Source organism: Oncorhynchus masou, chromosome 30 (genome assembly GCF_036934945.1).
Source record: "Oncorhynchus masou masou isolate Uvic2021 chromosome 30, UVic_Omas_1.1, whole genome shotgun sequence".
In the NCBI taxonomy this organism is placed as follows: Eukaryota; Metazoa; Chordata; class Actinopteri; order Salmoniformes; family Salmonidae; genus Oncorhynchus; species Oncorhynchus masou.
Genome location: NC_088241.1, coordinates 54442923 through 54461002, shown reverse-complemented (window position 1 = coordinate 54461002; position 18080 = coordinate 54442923). Strand labels below are relative to the sequence as shown.

The 18080-nt window shown below is 42.8% G+C and overlaps 1 protein-coding gene and 1 pseudogene across 1 annotated transcript in view; both read left to right on the top strand.

Annotated features, from left to right (window-relative positions):
- The first annotated feature begins 2775 nt into the window (after positions 1-2775).
- LOC135523188 (protein CIP2A homolog L-like) lies at positions 2776-5879 on the top strand (annotated as a pseudogene).
- Positions 5880-12747: 6868 nt separating this feature from the next.
- chrnd (cholinergic receptor, nicotinic, delta (muscle)) overlaps positions 12748-18080 on the top strand; it is an 11602-nt gene continuing 6269 nt past the window's right edge. Inside the window, exons 1-2 of the mRNA XM_064949909.1 lie at positions 12748-12820; positions 13535-13680. Coding sequence (XP_064805981.1) covers positions 12763-12820; positions 13535-13680 — 204 coding nt within the window. The 5' untranslated portion in view covers positions 12748-12762. The remainder of the gene's footprint in view (positions 12821-13534; positions 13681-18080) is intronic.

Genomic DNA, 18080 nt, shown 5'->3' with positions numbered 1-18080 from the left:
TTGCTATTGGAGAAGCAATTTTAAGCCTTTCTTCATATTGTACGGTCTTTGCTCAAGCCATAAAGCCCCACAGTGGTGGTGTCATAAAACCCGTTAAACATAGCGGTCAAACAGGGAAATGGTTCCAATAATTTTTACATCACTAATTTTTCCCATATAGGAATTAGAAACACTTCAAATAAGTGCTGTGTTTGTGTAGGCTTACCCTGGCGTGACTTTTTGATAACGTAAATCTCTTTTAAAGTAGACGTCATGCAAAACTACAAATCCCTGCAAGCTGCTGCACATCATCTCTAGCTGACACACATGTATTGAGTCCATTTAAAACTTGCACAAGGCAATTCACAGAGTTGTCCATCTAAAGAAATATAGCCAATTTATTCATTACTACAGTTAGCTAACATTAGATAGTTAATCCAGAGATTCTTACCTTTGCCTCGATTCGACAATCTCGTCCAGATCATCATGACATTAGTAGTTATATATGATTGCCACATTAGCAGATAATTAGCGTTTCATTTTTGGGGGTTAAATATAGTCAAATATAATATAGTCAAATATAGTGTAACGACCCTGGGTTTATAAGCGCGGAAATCGACTCTGCCGCACAAGCATGCGGTCGATATCGCGCCGGACCTCGGGCTAGAAGGTCGAGGGTTCGAGACCTGTTCCCTGCTGTTTCATTATAATATTGATAAAAGTCACCTTGTCCTAGAGAGATTTACACAGTTATCAAAATGTCATATCAGGGTAAGCCTACACGAAACCCATCCCTTATTCGAAGTGTTTCTAAAATCCCCTATGGGAAAAATGATTGGAACTATTTCCCTGATTGACCGGTAGGTTTTATGGGTATTATGACTCATGTGGCACTCTATAGACCCCTTTCCAGTATACAACACACTGACTTCATGCTCAGATGCTAGCAGACTATTGGCGACAGTAAGAAAGCCATCGCCATCTTCGCCTAGATTTACATTTATATTACTTCTAAACATAATAACCCTTTAGGGTTCTCATACACTTACAATTATGTTTTGATTCTTGCTTGAACAGTCTCTAATATTATATTTTGGTTGTGATATTTGCAAAATAATTATTTTGTATGCAGCAATTGTTAGCTAGAATGCTAACGCTCATTGAATAAGGCTGTAGCAAAAGCTAGCCAAAGTGACATTTTTTAGTGGCTGATTGAAAGGGGTCTATAGAAGTGCGTGGCACCAACTTTATTTTAATCTTTTTTTTCTTTAATTTTTTCTTTTTTTTAAATTCAGAAAAAAAATAGAAAAAACAGTAAACATGCAAGAAGTATACCTACGGGAGTTGTAGCGAAGAGACAAGACAGTAACTACTAACAATTGGATACCACGAAAAAAATGACAGATTATATAATGACCTTAAAAGATACACACATATAGATTGTTTTAGCAGCTTTCTTATTAGAAGAATGTAACCGCCGTAGTGGGTGGAAGAAGGTGAGGACCAAGGTACAGCGTGGTACGTGTCCATGTTTATTAAAATGAACACGGAGATAACAAAATAACAAAGAGAAACAACTGATATGGTTCTCAATCAGGGACAACGATAAACAGCTGCCTGTGATTGAGAACCATACCAGGCCAAACACAGAAATCCCAAAACATAGAAAAAGGAACATAGACAACCCACCCAACTCACGCCCTGACCATACTAAAACAAAGACATAATAAAATAACTAAGGTCAGAACGTGACAAAGAATGTACTGCTTGAATTCCTTATAGAAAACACGGAAGTGTTTTTTTATTAGTGAATTTTTCCATTACCACAATTAGATTTATCCTTATTATAGTTAATTAAGGAAACCGAGCAGCACAGCGTGGCACCGACTTGCCTTGTTTGCGCATTTCGGTCATGTCTTGCATGGCACCTGCCTACATAATACTTAGAATCTTGAAAGAGTGTGCTAAACTAGGGGGTGATGATAGTTCTAAGGCTGGTTTCTTTTTTACAGCAATTATTTAAATTGTTATCTAAATTATTTTTAAACAACCCTTTACTTTGGTTTGATATCATTCTATTAGTAGCAGAATACATACATTTGTGTAATTTGTCTAGACAATTACCATTTGGTTGCACGAATGGGCTGTGATCCATCTTCAGTACCTCATGGGCTGTTCCGCTATTCAAAATTAAAAGCGGGAGGAAGTAGAAGCAAAAAGAGTTGTACCTCATGGACTGTTCCGCTATTCAAAATTAAAAGCGTGAGGAAGTAGAAGCGAACAGAGTTAAATTAACTGAATGTACAATATATTTTCTTAGCAAATTAGTGAATATATGGGTGTATGTGTGTTTAAGTTACTTAAATAATTGTCACAATGTTATAATTTGCATCGTCTTGTCTGAAAAATGTGTGCTCCTTTCCTAGCTAAAGTCCTTTTGCTAACGTCAGCTAACAAGTTGGCAAGCTAGCTATCAGCTGTAGCTCAGCCACTTAGATAAAAAAAAAAATGTAGCTAGCTCTACTTTTTGGCTAAGCTGATGAATAGTATCATACAGCCAGTTGATCCTATCTGCTACTGAGGTCAGGATTGTTGTTTTGGGGCTGCTGGTAGCCTAGTGGTTAGAGCTTTGGGTCAGTAACTGAAAGGTTGCTGGATGGAATCCCCAGCTGACAAGGTAAATCTATCGTTCTGCCCCTGAACAAGGCAGTTAACCCACTGTTCACCGGTGGCCGTCATTGTAAATAAGAATTTGTTCTTAACTGACTTGCCTAGTTAAATAAAACATAAATAACAACATGTCTGAAGTCTCTCCTGCTGGCCATCCACCAGTACAGAGACAATAGGACGGCCCATACCACTGCCCTACTGCAGAAACAAGTGGAGGTCAGTTTTAACATGTCTACACTGTGGCGAAGCACACAAAATGGAAGATATGAATCAAGGTGTGTAGGAGCTGTCAGGACTGCAGTGCGGTTGTCTGTTGTCATCGGGCAGGTGCTGCCCAGTGAGTGTGTCAGTGGAGCTGGCAGGAGACCCCAACACTATCCCTGCACTCACAGGAACCATCATCTATCTACTGGTCCAACTTGGTTCTGATGAGTTCCCAATGCATTTCTGTCCTATAATGTCTTGACAAGTGATTGACCTTGTCTTAAAGCTATACTATGATGTGTGTGTTCTCTCTCCCAGCCTGTGTTGATGAAAGCAGAGATGTTCTCCAGAGCAGTTATAACCTGACCAGCACTCTGGCCTCCATCATCCACTACCACAGTGGCACTCCCAGGGAGCTGTTGGTACTACAGGTAAGACAACAGTCACCAAAATGACATAAATAGATTAAACCAGTGGTCATGAACCCTGGTCTTGGAGAACGATGAAGCTACACGAAGCTAAAGCTCTGGTGAGGAACATGGCTGTAGGATGTAATGTGTTCAGATTTTGCTGTAGTAACTCTCTGTGTGTGTGTGTGTGTGTGTGTACAGGTGCTACAGAGGCTCATGTACAACACCCGGATAATCCACTGTGCCAACTAAATCTATGAACGCAGACTTTCTCATGACCAACATGTGAGAACCTCTTGACTCCTCTCCTCTTTTCCCTCCTCCTCCCCCTCCTCTCTTTTTCCACTCTATAGTATAGCAGATATGAATCTGTACATGAAAGTATTCATTTAGTCTCCTATGTCCCCCCCCTTCCAGCCCGTTGCACAATGATCACATCACCATGCTGTGCCTGGGTCTGATGGCTAACCTGTGTCACTACAACCTGTCGGTACAGACTCACATCAAAGCTCTGGTGAGGAACATTCTTCATCTTCTCTACCACTGCCTGTCCACCCTTTCTCTCTTTTTTTGTAGTACTCATCCTCTCTTCTTCCTTCTCGCTACTCTTTGATGTTGTAATGTGAAGGAGTTCTACTGTACGTTGATTAACCTGTGTGTGGGTGGGTTCCTACGGAGTAATGTCAAGGCGTTCTACCGTACCCTGACTACCTTCCTGGCCGACAACAGTTTTGACAGTGGTGGTGTTAGCTTTCCCCATACTGGTCAGCCTCACTCTCAATGAGGAGGTGGGGGAGTAGGTAACACACACATACATACCAATGTTTTCTCTATCTTTGGTTCTGGTTGTGAACATCCACCTGACATTCCAGCTGATCTTCAACATCATCGTCAATTTATTTTTTTTATTTTACCTTTATTTAACTAGGCAAGTCAGTTAAGAACAAATTCTTATTTTCAATGACGGCCTAGGAACAGTGGGTTAACTGCCTGTTCAGGGGCAGAACGACAGATTTGTACCTTGTCAGCTCGGGGGTTTGAACTTGCAACCTTCAGTGGAGCTGGCAGGAGACCCCAACACACCTTCCGGCTACTAGTCCAACACTCTAACCACTAGGCTACGCTGCCGCCCCAACGGCGTCAATGGCGACGGAACCCTAACCAGGAACCACTCTGTTGACCTACTGGTGGACCTACTGAGGAACCCCAAGATAGCTGACTACCTGACCAGGTACACACACAAACACACACTCACACACTTTAATAAAACAATAAAAGTGATGTTGTTTATGTCTCTCCTTCCTCTCTGTAGGTATGAACACTTCTCAGTGTGCGTGTCCCAGGTGTTGGGTCCGCTACATATCAAAGACCTGGACTCTGCTGCCAAGGTGTTGGAGCTGCTCCTGGCTCTGTGTGGTTGGTTAGGCCTAAGGTCTCTGCTGTGTGAGGTCGTGTTCCGTCCCGCCGCCCCACGGCTCCGAGCTGCAAGTCGCGGACAGGGGGCGGGCCTAGATGCAGGCCAGAAAACAGAGCCGGGCTTAGCTCTCATCCAATGGCTACAGCTCTCTGGCTGACGGGGAGGAGTCATGCTGTCTACAGGCGCTGCAGCTGCTGACTGAACTACTGGAGGCACGGCAACCCAACATGGACGTACAGAACTAAAAGTGGAAGCCTGTATCTACATAGCTTCATCATCCAGTCTAAATCATTGATAACTCCTGTATGTACATACAAAGTGATTTTTCTTTGTCCTTTCTTATGTGTTTCTCTTCAGGAGGGGTTGGGTTGAGGTTGTGTGCGTGTGTTGGGCTTCGTTGAGTTGTTGGTTCTAATGAAGTTGGGTCTACAACAGGGACGGGACCCAGCCACACCAGACAGCCAGCTCAGAACACACTGCATACGCACCACACACACCAGCAGCTTGCTACTAAATATCAATTACATGGGGGGACTGGTCTGTGCGTGTGTGTGTGCGCGCGTGTGTGCGCGTGATCAGCCTTAATTCTTCCACTGCTGTGTAATGAGGATTGTGTGTAGCATGGTGTCTCATCAGGTGAGCTCCCAGGTCTGTCTCTCTCAGGTTCAAATACTGCTCTCCTGTTGCCATAACAATGACCCCCTCACCAGCCACGACTGCAAATGCATCAACACAGGCATCAGGCATTCTCATACCAAAGAGATGGACTCAAAATTATGTGTGTGTGTGTGTTTCAGTCAAGTGTGTGGTGAGACGGTGTTGAAGACTCTGGAGTTGATGAGTAAACTGAGACAGAATGTGAAAGACATGGAGACCAGCTTCTACAGAATACTTCAGGTACACACACACACCTGTGGAGCTGAGCTAAATGATTGACACGTTAAATCTCTCTCCCTGTAGGACCAGAGGATGGTCACAATCCTCTCTCTGGCTCTCACGTTCAATCACTAAGAACATGTTCAGACCGGGCTTTGTCTACTGTTTGAGGCCACGCCTCTCCCAGACTTTCCTTCACTGGCGTGAGGGACTGAACACAAACATAAACAAGCACAATTAAATCAAATGTTATTTGTCACATGCTTTGTAAACAACAGGTGTAGACTAACAGTGAAATGCTTACTTACGGGCCCTTCCCAACAATGTAGAGAGAAAGAAAATATAGAAAAGTAATAACATGTAATGATAAAAGTAATAATAAATATCTTGGCTATTTGTATTTATTATGGATCCCCATTAGCTGCTGCCAAGGCCCCTACTCTACTACCACATATCTACAACACAAAATCCATGTGTACGTACTAACTTATTCCTTGCCACCCATTCTGAAACTAACTGCAGCTCTTTGTTAAGTGTTGCAGTCATTTCAGTCGCTGTGGTAGCTGACGTGTATAGAGTTGAGTCATCCGCATACATAGACACACTGGCTTTACTCAAGACTATGATCGATAATGTCAAAAGCTGCACTGAATTCTAACAAAATGTAAGTGCTGTGCTTGTTGAATGTCCTTCCCTATAAGCGTGCTGAAAGTCTGTTGTCAACTTGTTTACTGTAAAATAGCATTGTATCTGGTAAAACACAATTCCTTCCAAAAGTTTACAAAGGGTTGGTAACAGGCTGATTGGTTGGCTATTTGAGCCAGTAAAAAGGGGAATAACTTTTGCTTCCCTCCAGGCCTGAGGGCACATACTTTCTAGTAGATTTAAATTGAAGATGTGGCAAATAGGCGTGGCAATATCATCCGCTATTATCCTCAATAATTTTCCATCCAAGTTGTCAGACGGTGGTTTGTCATTATTGATAGACAACCATTTTTTCACCTCTTCCACACCTACTTTACAGAATTCAAAATTACAATGCTTGTCTTTCATAATTTGGTCAGATATACTTGGATGTGTAGTGTCAGCGTTTGTTGCTGGCATGTCATGCCTAAATTTGCTAATCTTGCCAAAAAATCATTAAAGTAGTTGGCAATATCAGTGGGTTTTGTGATGAATGAGCCATCTGATTCAATGAATGATGGAGCGGAGTTTGCCTTTTTGCCCATAATTTCATTTAAGGTTCTCCAAAGCTTTTTACTACCATTCTTTGTCATTTCTCTTTGTTTCATAGTGTAGTTTCTTCTTCTTTTTATTCAGTTTAGTCACATGATTTCTGAATTTGCAGTACGTTTGCCAATCGGTTGTACAGCCAGACCTATTTGCCATTTCTTTCGCGTCATCCCTCTCAACCATCCCATTTTTAAATTCCTCATCATTCCACAGGGATTTAAGTTTCTACAATCATTTTCTCAATGTGTGCATGCTTATTAGTAACTGGGGTGAGCAATTCCATAAATGTGGTAAGTTCAGGTTCTGGTATACATCCAAGTATATCATTACACACCACAGACCAACAATTCTTTATATCAACAATGGGAATCACTGCAAAACTTATTGTATGAGCTCTTAAACACTATATTAGGCCCATCCTTCAGATCTTTGGTTTTCCTAGATATGGCTACTATATTGTGATCACTACATCTGATGGATCTGGATACTGCTTTCAAACAAATGTCTGCAGCATTAGTAAAGATGTGATCGATTGATGATTTCATTCCTGTGCTGTTTGTAACTACCCTGGTAGGTTGATTGATAACCTGAACCAGCTTGCAGGCATTAGTTACAGTTTGAAGCTTTCTCTTGAATGGGCAGCCTGATGAAAGCAAGTCAAAATTTTAATCACCCAGAAAATGTACCTCTCTGTTTATATCACATACATTATCAAGAATTTCACACTTTATCCAGATACTGACTGTGAGCACTTGGTGATCTATAGTAGCTTCCCACAATAATGGGCTTTAGGTGAGGCAAATTAACCTGGAGCCATATTACTTCAATAGCATTTAACACGAGATCCTCTTAAGCTTTACAGAAATATAAACAGCCACACCTCTGCCTTGGGCATTTCTGTCTTCACTGTAGATCTTATAACCATGTATTGCTACCACTGTATCATCAAAGGTATTATCTAAGTGAGTTTCAGAAATTGTCAGAATATGAATGTCATCTGTCATCTAGCAAATTATGGATTTCATGAATCGGGGGAAGAAGGCAGATGCGCCGAGAATGATTCTTCTTCTTTCTGGTTCCGACACACGTCCATTTATGCTCACCTGGAGTCCAACAATGAGCAGCCATTTACGCTCACCTGGAGTCCAACAATGAGCAGCCATTTACGCTCACCTGGAGTCCAACAATGAGCAGCCATTTACGCTCACCTGGAGTCCAACAATGAGCAGCCATTTACGCTCACCTGGAGTCCAGTCCACAATGAGCAGCCATTTACGCTCACCTGGAGTCCAACAATGAGCAGCCATTTACGCTCACCTGGAGTCCAACAATGAGCAGCCATTTACGCTCACCTGGAGTCCAACAATGAGCAGCCATTTACGCTCACCTGGAGTCCAACAATGAGCAGCCATTTACGCTCACCTGGAGTCCAACAATCACCATTTACGGAGTCCAATAATGAGCAGCCATTTACGCTCACCTGGAGTCCAACAATGAGCAGCCATTTACGCTCACCTGGAGTCCAACAATGAGCAGCCATTTACGCTCACCTGGAGTCCCATTATGATTCTCTTTGATAGTAATCATTTAAAGATGCCGATCCTTATTCAGGCGCTTGGTCAAAGTTTGTATTTCAAATCAAATCAAATGTATTTATATAGCCCTTCGTACATCAGCTTATATCTCAAAGTGCTGTACAGAAACCCAGCCTAAAACCCCAAACAGCAAGCAATGCAGGTGTAGACGCACGGTGGCTAGGAAAAACTCCCTAGAAAGGTAGAAAGGCCAAAACCTAGGAAGAAACCTAGAGAGGAACCAGGCTATGAGTGGTGGCCTCTTCTGGCAGTGCCGGGTGGAGATTATAACAGAACATGGCCAAGATGTTCAAATGTTCATAAATGACCAGCATGGTCAAATAATAATAATCACAGTAGTTGTCGAGGGTGCAACAGCTCAGCACCTCAGGAGTAAATGTCAGTTGGCTTTTCATAGCCGAAACAGCAGGTCTGGGACAGGTAGCACGTCCGGTGAACAGGTCAGGATTCCATAGCCGAGGCAGAACAGTTGAAACTGGAGAATCAGCACGGCCAGGTGTTTCTTCATGAAGAATAATAATCCTTTCTTTAGCTGCATCAAGTTCAATTCCTTTTTTCACAAATGAAGGTATACATCTGACCTTTCCCGGTGACTACTGCGAACATGTCGCAGATTATACACTTAATAGTCCGCGAGTAACCATCAGATTCAAAGGAGTTTTCACTGCTGAAAGCTGACCGTCCAAGGGAACAAACATTTGCCACGCCGCCGGGGACTTAGATGCACCCTCCATGGCCGCCCCTACCAGCACCTCGCACAATTGTGTTGTCTGTCTCGTTGAATGTGAAGAGCGAGAGAGAAGGGAGGCAGGTGATGGCTGGGTCAGTTGTCAGTGGCAGGTTGCCGGCTGTTTCTTGCTACGCACCTGCCCGGCTGCGTGTTAACGTTTGGTGTAGCCTCAGAGCTGTGTCGGGCGTATCCCCAGTGTCTGTAGTCGTGGGGAATACACAACATACAGTTACAGCATGTACTGTCCAACAACTGGAGTCGCACTCACACACTGGAAAAAAGCTATTTCCTTTAGTAGTTCTATAGAGAGCGTTGTATGTTGAGCTCTTGGTAGCCAGGCTCGGTTGTCAGTGTCCTGGTACTAAAGCGTCCGTCTGGGGTGAAAAAGTTAAGCGAGGAAAAAACTAAGATGTTGGAAGATGTGTAAAATGCAGAGTTTTGATTTAAAAGGTTATTTAAAGTTTAAAAAATGAAAAGTTTGGTAGGTATCAAGTCACAACAAGCAGCGCAACAATGCGGAAGTGTGCCGTTTTCACACTGTACATAGTCGATGTGCAGGGGTACGAGGTCATGGAGGTAGATATGTGCATAAACCTAGGAATAAAGTGACAGAAAGTAAACAGTAGCAGCAGTGTATGTGACGAGTCAAAGTTTGTGCAAAAAGGATCCATGCAGATTGTCCTGGTAGCTATTTTGCTAACTATTAAACTAACTATTTAGCAGGCTTGGGGGTAGAAGCTGTTCAGGGTCCTGTTGCTTCCAGATTTGGTCTATCGGTACTACTTGCTGTGTGGTAGCAGAGAGAACAGGGTATAACTTGGGTGGCTGGAGTCTGACAATTTTGAGGTTCTTCCTCTGACACCACCTGGTATATAACACCTAGAAGGCAAGGAGCTCGGTCCCAGTGATGTACTGGGTCGTCAGCACTACCCTTTGTAGCGCCTTGCGGTTGGATGCCAAGCTTGATGGTTCGTCGGGCGGGCATAGCGGGATTTCTTTTAAGCTTCTGGGTCCCGCTCATTGAAAGTGGCAGCTCTACCCTTTAGCTCATTGCGGATGTTGCCTGTAATCCATGGCTTCTGGTGGGGGTACGTAGTGTCACTGCGGGGACGACGTCGTCGATGCACTTTTTGATGAAGCCAGTGACTGATGTGGTGTACTCTTGTAGTCTACATATGCCCATCAAAACAAAAAGATGACATCAGATGAGAACCTCGGTGAATACCGGTAAACCTCTTATTTAGAAGTTATTTTCCCTGTAACAATTGCTTGTTTCTCCTTTCACATTTTTAAAACCCAAATGCCTCCATAGGCTTCCCTTACACTCGGCCTACTATAATGAATTCTAGTTCAAAAGCAATACGTCATGTCTTTTTATCCTGCCGATTTTATTATATCATTACATTTGACATGTATTTATTTATTGTTGTTGTTGATGGAAAAAAATAACAGATTGCTTGTTTTTTGTCTATTAATAAAAATAAAACCAAACTGATTAGAATGATCCACATGGTCCTGGTTTTATGGTGAGAACATCCATGGTACACATGCAATGCAACTTCTGGAGAAGTGGCAACGCGATCTCTGGTTCCAATATATAATTGTTTTTATGTGGGAGCAGTATAAAGGTGAGTGGACATTCTCCCTTTCGCTTTATATTGGATCCGTCCAGCTACTGTGAAAAGTTTAGATGTGTTTAAAATCCTCCATGATTGCCCACAGGGAGCAATTATGGTGCCTGGAAGTGTATTTAGGCATAGCCTATTTAAAACAAGTTGTGGTGTTTAGAATTTGATTAGAATTATTATCTCTTTAACTTGCTTATTGACAATGTTTGGCATGTCCATGCTCAGCCATAATGTAATTTACAGTAGGCCTAGCCCCTATATCAGTGCTAATGCTATGTATATAGTTCTACACTGAAGCCAGTCCAAATACTTCGAACAATGATGACTGCGAACAGGTTACATTTAACATATTTAGCAAAGATGGGATGGATCTGGATATTTTAAAAACTATAACAGAATAACATTGGAATTTGAGTTTTTTCCAAGGCAATAATAAAACACAACTTCAAGCATCCACATGTACTGTATAGCTATGGAGCACGTTCTGATTGGCATGTGAGGGACCAACCCTCGACACACCCACAACTTGCTTCTTCATCAAAACCCAGTCCTTTCGTGCCACCCAGTGTAACAGTTTTTAAAATACTTTGTGAATTTCATGGGATGGTATTGTCAAGATTCAATTGTTATTGTACTTTTTAGGATGATATTGGCAGAATATATTTGTGCTCTGCAAATGTTTCGTCATTTCATTTGGAGGCTTTAGAGAGAACTCTGATACGTTAAAACAACCTGACCTCCAACGTCCTCGTCTTTTGGTATCAATCACACACAAAGAGGAGCTCCCGCGGTGCAACACCGGTTACACCAGCACTGCGCTGATCATTATTGGTTGTGAAAATAGATAAACATATTTCTGACACACCCCTAGTGCTACTGCCAGAGCTTAGATGTACCATTGCGTTAGGTTTGTTAATCGATTACAAATGACATGACCCTCCTGTGGACTAAATAAAAAATACTAAACCCTCCCCTGACTGAAATGTAAAAAACATACATTTTCCTCTGGGTAACAATTGTGTAAATTTCAACCACTCCCTGAATATCTTTGTTCAATATCATGATTCCTCTCATCCCTCCCCAAATGTGTAGCTGTATTTTGATTTATTTATTTAGAACTTTTTTAACATCTTCTATGGGCAAGCACAGATATGTTTTCAGATCCCTCCTATGTACTTCACTCATTTTCAGTCACCCTTTTAGCCAATAGTGTTACATACCTTTTGTTCTTGTTGGGACAAGTGACTTCAGCTTTCGGCCAAGTAAAAAATCTGTTCTGCATGTGGGACAAGCGTCTAAAGACATTAATGTCAAGTCCTCCCACTGGGCACGGACATAAATTCTATGTCTAGTCCACTTTGGTTCAATATAATTGCATTGGAATTGCGTGGAAATAACATTGATTCAACCAGTGTGTGCCCAGTGGGCTGTCGCTGTTTTACTGTCCACTGTATTGATATTGAAATAAATATTGACTGGTCAGATGATCAGTGTATTCATTGTTTGATCAAAACTCCTACATTTCTCCTGTAGTGGGAACAACTGGAGTGGGGTTTGAACCAGCAACCAGAACCTGACAAAGTCCAGACCTATGTAGTAGACAAAGCTCAACAGGGAGGTACATTAAAATGAAGGAGTTTTATACACATCCAACTTACCCATCCAACACCTACAGTACTGTATAGGGACCCAGTAGGCCTGTAATTGCTCTTTATATTCTGCAGTCCTCAATGAATGTATCTGTAATGCAGGAACCATTTCTGTAAATTCATTGCCTGGAAGGCCGCACATTAGTGAAGCAAAGCTCATACGTGTACTGTGTCCCCTTACATACTTTCTGTCTCTCACACACCCTACCCCCTATCCTGTATCTCTGTGGCGGAAGTGGGGGATTGCATGCCTTCCCCGGCCTGTCTCCACCTGTTCCCGCCACTCATGGCTCCGGGGGTCACATCACGAGCACAAGGAGAGAATGGATAACTTTTTTTAAGTTCCAGAGTCTGTCCGGTGCCGAACAGCCATGAACTGCCGTTTATTGGGACCGGGAGCCCTGGTTCTGTTCGCGGTCCTTGTAACAGGTAAGTCCGTTGAAGTGTAACGTTTTATTTTTTCCTTGTGAGCATTTTGGATATATTGTTTTTGTTCAATTAGGACTATTTATTCCCAAAATAACGTTTATCCTTCAACATGTTCTATTGAAAGTGGACTATGTTTTCTGTAGCCGATGCCTAATTGTAGCCTAAAAGTGAGTTATGACCAGTATTAGGCCTGTGATTTACTACACACACTGGTTCAATGTCCAAGACTTCTTAAAACCTTTTACTGCAGTGGGCTAAATCAGAGTCACAGTGTTTCTTGGTCGTCTTAAACAAATCTACCATGAAACAAAAGTATACACCTCACACACATGGTTATGGGCTTAACAAAGAAGACACCTGTACCATGTCACATACAAAGTTGAAATGTATTACATTTTGAGTTTGCATCCCAATATTACACTTTATATACTATATGTCACATAAGACTGAAATATAACAAAACTGACATAGAAACACTGGATTTTCTTTGTTTCTTTGATTTATTTATGTTTATTAAATATGAAAAGTATGAATAATATTCAACCCATGAGGCCACTAGGTCATTTGACTGCAGTAAAGGGCTACTCTCCATTGGATTGAGGCTACTATGTGGGCTTTTTAATACAAGTACCCTATTATTTAATACTATGAATATTGCTGTTCCAAGCCTGTAATGAATGTATCTGTGCATTGACTTCTGTGTGTGTGTGTCAGAGTGTTTGGCCAGGAATGAGGAAGAGCGGTTGATTCAACATCTGTTCAAGGAGAAGGCTTACAACAAGGACCTCCGGCCCGTAGAAAAACAGGGCGAAGCTGTCGTTGTGTACATCGCCCTCACACTCTCTAACCTCATCTCTCTGGTATGACCACTCTGTGTGTGTGTGTCGATGTGTTTGTGTGTGTGTGTATATGTGTGTGTGTTATTAATAGCCCAGTCTGATCCTCATGGATGTACAGTACCAGTCAAAAGTTTGGACACACCTACTCATTCAAGGGTTTTTTCTTTATTTTTACTATTTTCTACATTGTAGAATAATAGTGAAGACATCACAACTATGAAATAACACATATGGAATCATCAACCAAAAAAGCGTTAAACAAATCTAAATATATTTTCTAATAGCCCCCCTTTGACTTGATGACAGCTTTGCACACTCTTGGCATTCTCTCAACCAGCTACACCCAGAATGCTTTTCCAACAGTCTTGAAGGAGTTCCACTTATGCTGAGCACTTGTTGGTTGCTTTTCCTTCACTCTGCGGTCGAACTCATCCCAACCATCTCAATTGGGTTGAGCTTGGGGGATTGCGGACGCTAGGTCATCTGCCTCCGCACTCCATCACTCTCTTTCTTGGTCAAATAGCCCTTACATGGTCTGGAGGTGTGTTGGGTCATTGTCCTGTTGAAAAACAAATGCGAGTCCCACTTGTCACATCCTGACCGTAGTTCCTTTTGTATGTCTCTATTTGAGTTTGGTCAGGGCGTGAGTTGGGGTGGGCATTCTATGTTGTGTAGTCTAGGTTTTGTATTTCTATGTTTGGCCTGGTATGGTTCCCAATCAGAGGCAGCTGTCGATCGTTGTCTCTGAATGAGAACCATACTTAGGCAGCCTGTTTTCCCACTATGGGTGGTGGGTAGTTATTTTCTGGTTAGTGTTTGTTGCAACTTTCAGAACTGTTTGTTTATTGTTTTGTTGTTTTTGTTCGTGTATTCATTCTGGATTAAAAGTATAATGGATACGTACCACGCTGCACTTTGGTCCTCCTCTCCTTCTCCCAAATACATTCGTTACACCACAAAGTGCAACCCAATTTATGATCCAAGATGGCGTAGCAGTCAGACGTCCTTGTCCTGTCGTGTCCCTTGTATATATCGTTTTACGTATTTTTCATCGCATATCCTTTAAAATATTTTGCTAAACCTCATCATCTAAATACTCTCCTGCAACCAGCCTCACCCAATGTGGCGTGGATCTGCTTTTTTTTCCTAAAGTATTTATATTTACTTCGGATCTGGAATCCCTCAACTGAAGCTAGCCAGCTAACTACCAGATATCAGTCAGCAAACCATTGCCAGCGGTCATCAGCTAACCTTCAGCTCGGAAAGCTCTCGCCAGTTCGAACAATGTGACTCTAACCAGAGCATAACGGACCTGTTATTTTTATCCACGGATTCCTACCGCAAACTGAACATTTTCATCTGGATCTTCACAACTAGCTAACCGCAATCCCGGATGACTACTCCTGGCTAGCGTTTCCATCCCAGAGCAAGCACCAATTTAGCTTGAAGCTAGCCCGGCCAGGGCTCCTGTGCTACCGCCGAAGCATACTCCTGGGCTACAATATCGGCCTGCTAGCTACCTAGAGCTTCTTGGAACTGTCCTGGTTAGTGATTACTGTCTTATTTCACTGTAGAGCCTCTAGCCCTGCTCAATATGCCTTAACCAACCATGTTGTTCCACCTCCTACATATGCAATGACATCACCTGGTTTAAACATCTCTAGAGACTATATCTCTCTCTTCATTACTCAATGCCTAGGTTTACCTCCAATGTACTTACATCCTACCTTACCTTTGTCTGTACACTATGCCTTGAATCTATGCTATCGTGCCCAGAAACCTGCTCCTTTTACTCTCTGTTCTGAACGTGCTAGACGGCCAGTTCGTATAGTCTTTAGCCATACCCTTATCCTACTTCTCCTCTTTTCCTCTGGTGATGTGGAGGTTAATGCAGGTCCTGCATTGCCTAGCTCCACTCCCACCCCCCAGGTGCTCTCATTTGTTGACTTCTGTAAACGTAAAAGCCTTGGTTTCATGCATGTTAACATTAGAAGCCTACTCCCTAAGATGTCTTAGCCGTGTCTGAATCCTGGCTTAGAAAAACCACCAAAAACCCTGAAATCTCCATTTCTAACGATAACGTTGTCCGCCAAGATAGAACTGCCAAAGGGGGCGGTGTTGCAATCTACTGCAAAGATAGCCTGCAGAGTTCTGTATTACTTTCTAAGTCTGTATCCAAACAATTTGAGCTTCTACTTCTAAATATTTACCTTTCCAGAAACAAGTCTCTCACTGTTGCCGCTTGCTATAGACCTCCCTCTGCCCCCAGCTGTGCCCTCGATACTATATGTAAACTGATTGCCCCCCATCTATCTTCTGAGCTCGTGCTATTGTTGCAACCCCTATTACTAGCCTGTTCAACCTCTCTTTCGTATCGTCTGAGATTCCCAAAGATTGGAAAGCTGCCGCGGTCATCCCCCTCTTCAAAGGGGGTAAACACTTTAGACCCAAACTGCTACAGACCTATATCTATCCTACCTTGTCTTTCTAAGGTCTTCGAAAGCCACGTTAACAAACAGATTACTGACCATTTCGAATCCCACCATACCTTCTCCGCTATGCAATCTGGTTTCAGAGCTGGTCATGAGTGCACCTCAGCCACACTCAAGGTTCTAAACGACATCATAACCACCATCGATAAGAAACATTACTGTGCAGCCATATTCATCGACCTGGCTAAGGCTTTCGACTCTGTCAATCACAACATTCTTATTGGCAGACTCGACAGCCTTGGTTTCTCAAATGATTGCCTCGCCTGGTTTACCAACTACTTCTCTGATAGAGCTCAGTGTGTCAAATCGGAGGGCCTGACTGCCTCGGACAGTCTCTATGGGTGTGCCACAGGGTTCAATTCTCGGGCCGACTCTCTTTTATGTATACATCAATGATGTTGCTCTTGCTGCTGGTGATTCTCTGATCCACCTCTACGCAGACGACACCATTCTGTATACTTCTGGCCCCTCCTTGGACACTGTGTTAACTAACCTCCAGACGAGCTTCAATGCCATACAACTCTCCTTCAGTGGCCTCCAACTGCTCTTAAACGCAAGTAAAACTAAATGCATGCTTTTCAATCGATCGCTGCCCGCACCTGCTCACCCGTCCAGCATCACTACTCTGGACGGCTCTGACTTAGAATACGTGGACAACTACACATACCTGGGTGTCTGGTTAGACTGTAAACTCTCCTTCCAGACTCACATCTCCAATACAAAATTAAATCTAGAATCGGCTTCCTATATCGCAACAAAGCATCCTTCACTCATGCTGCCAAACATACCCTCGTAAAACTGAACATCCTACCGATCCTCGACTTCGGTGATGTCATCTATAAAATAGCCTCCAACACTCTACTCAACAAACTGGATGCAGTCTATCACAGTGCCATCCGTTTTGTCACCAAAGCCCCATACACTACCCACCATTGCGACCTGTACGCTCTTGTTGGTTGGCCCTTGCTTCATACTCGTCGCCAAACCCACTGGCTACAGGTTATCTACAAGTCTCTGCTAGGTAAAGCCCCGCCTTATCTCAGCTCACTGGTCACCATAGCAGCACCACTCGTAGCACACGCTCCAGCAGGTATATCTCACTGGTCACCCCCAAAGCCAATTCCTCCTTTGGTCATCTTTCCTTCCAGTTCTCTGCTGCCCATGACTGGAACGAATTGCAAAAATCTCTGAAGCTGGAGACTCACATCTCCCTCACTGGCTTAAAGCACCAGCTGTCAGAACAGTTAACAGATCACTGCACCTGTACTTAGCCTATCTGTAAACAGCCCATCTACCTACCTCATCCCCATACTGGTATTTATTTATTTATTTTGCTCCTTTGCACCCCAGTATCTCTACCTGCACATTCATCTTCTGCCGATCTACCATTCCAGTGTTTAATTGCTATATTGTAATTACTTCGCCACCATGGCCTATTTATTTCCTTAACTTACCTCATTTGCGCTCACTGTATATAGACTTTTTGTATTCTTTTGTTCTACTGTATTATTGACTGTATGTTTTGTTTATTCCATGTGTAACTCGGTGTTGTTGTATGTGTCGAATTGCTACGCTTTATCTTGGCCAGTTCGCAGTTGCAAATGAGACTAGCCTACCTGTTTAAATAAAGGTGAAATAACAATAAATAAAAGATGGGATGGCCTATCGCTGCAGAATGCTGTGGTAGCCATGCTAGTTCAGTATGCCTTGAATTCTAAATAAACCACACACAGTGTCACCAGCAAAGCACCCCTACACCATCACACCACCTCCTCCATGCTTCACAGTGGGAACCACAAGTACGGAGATCATCCGTTCACCTACTCTGCGTCTCACAAAGACACAGCGGTTGGAACCAAAAATCTCAAATTTGGACTCATCAGACCAAAAGAGAGATTTCCACCGGTCTAATGTCCATTGCTCGTGTTT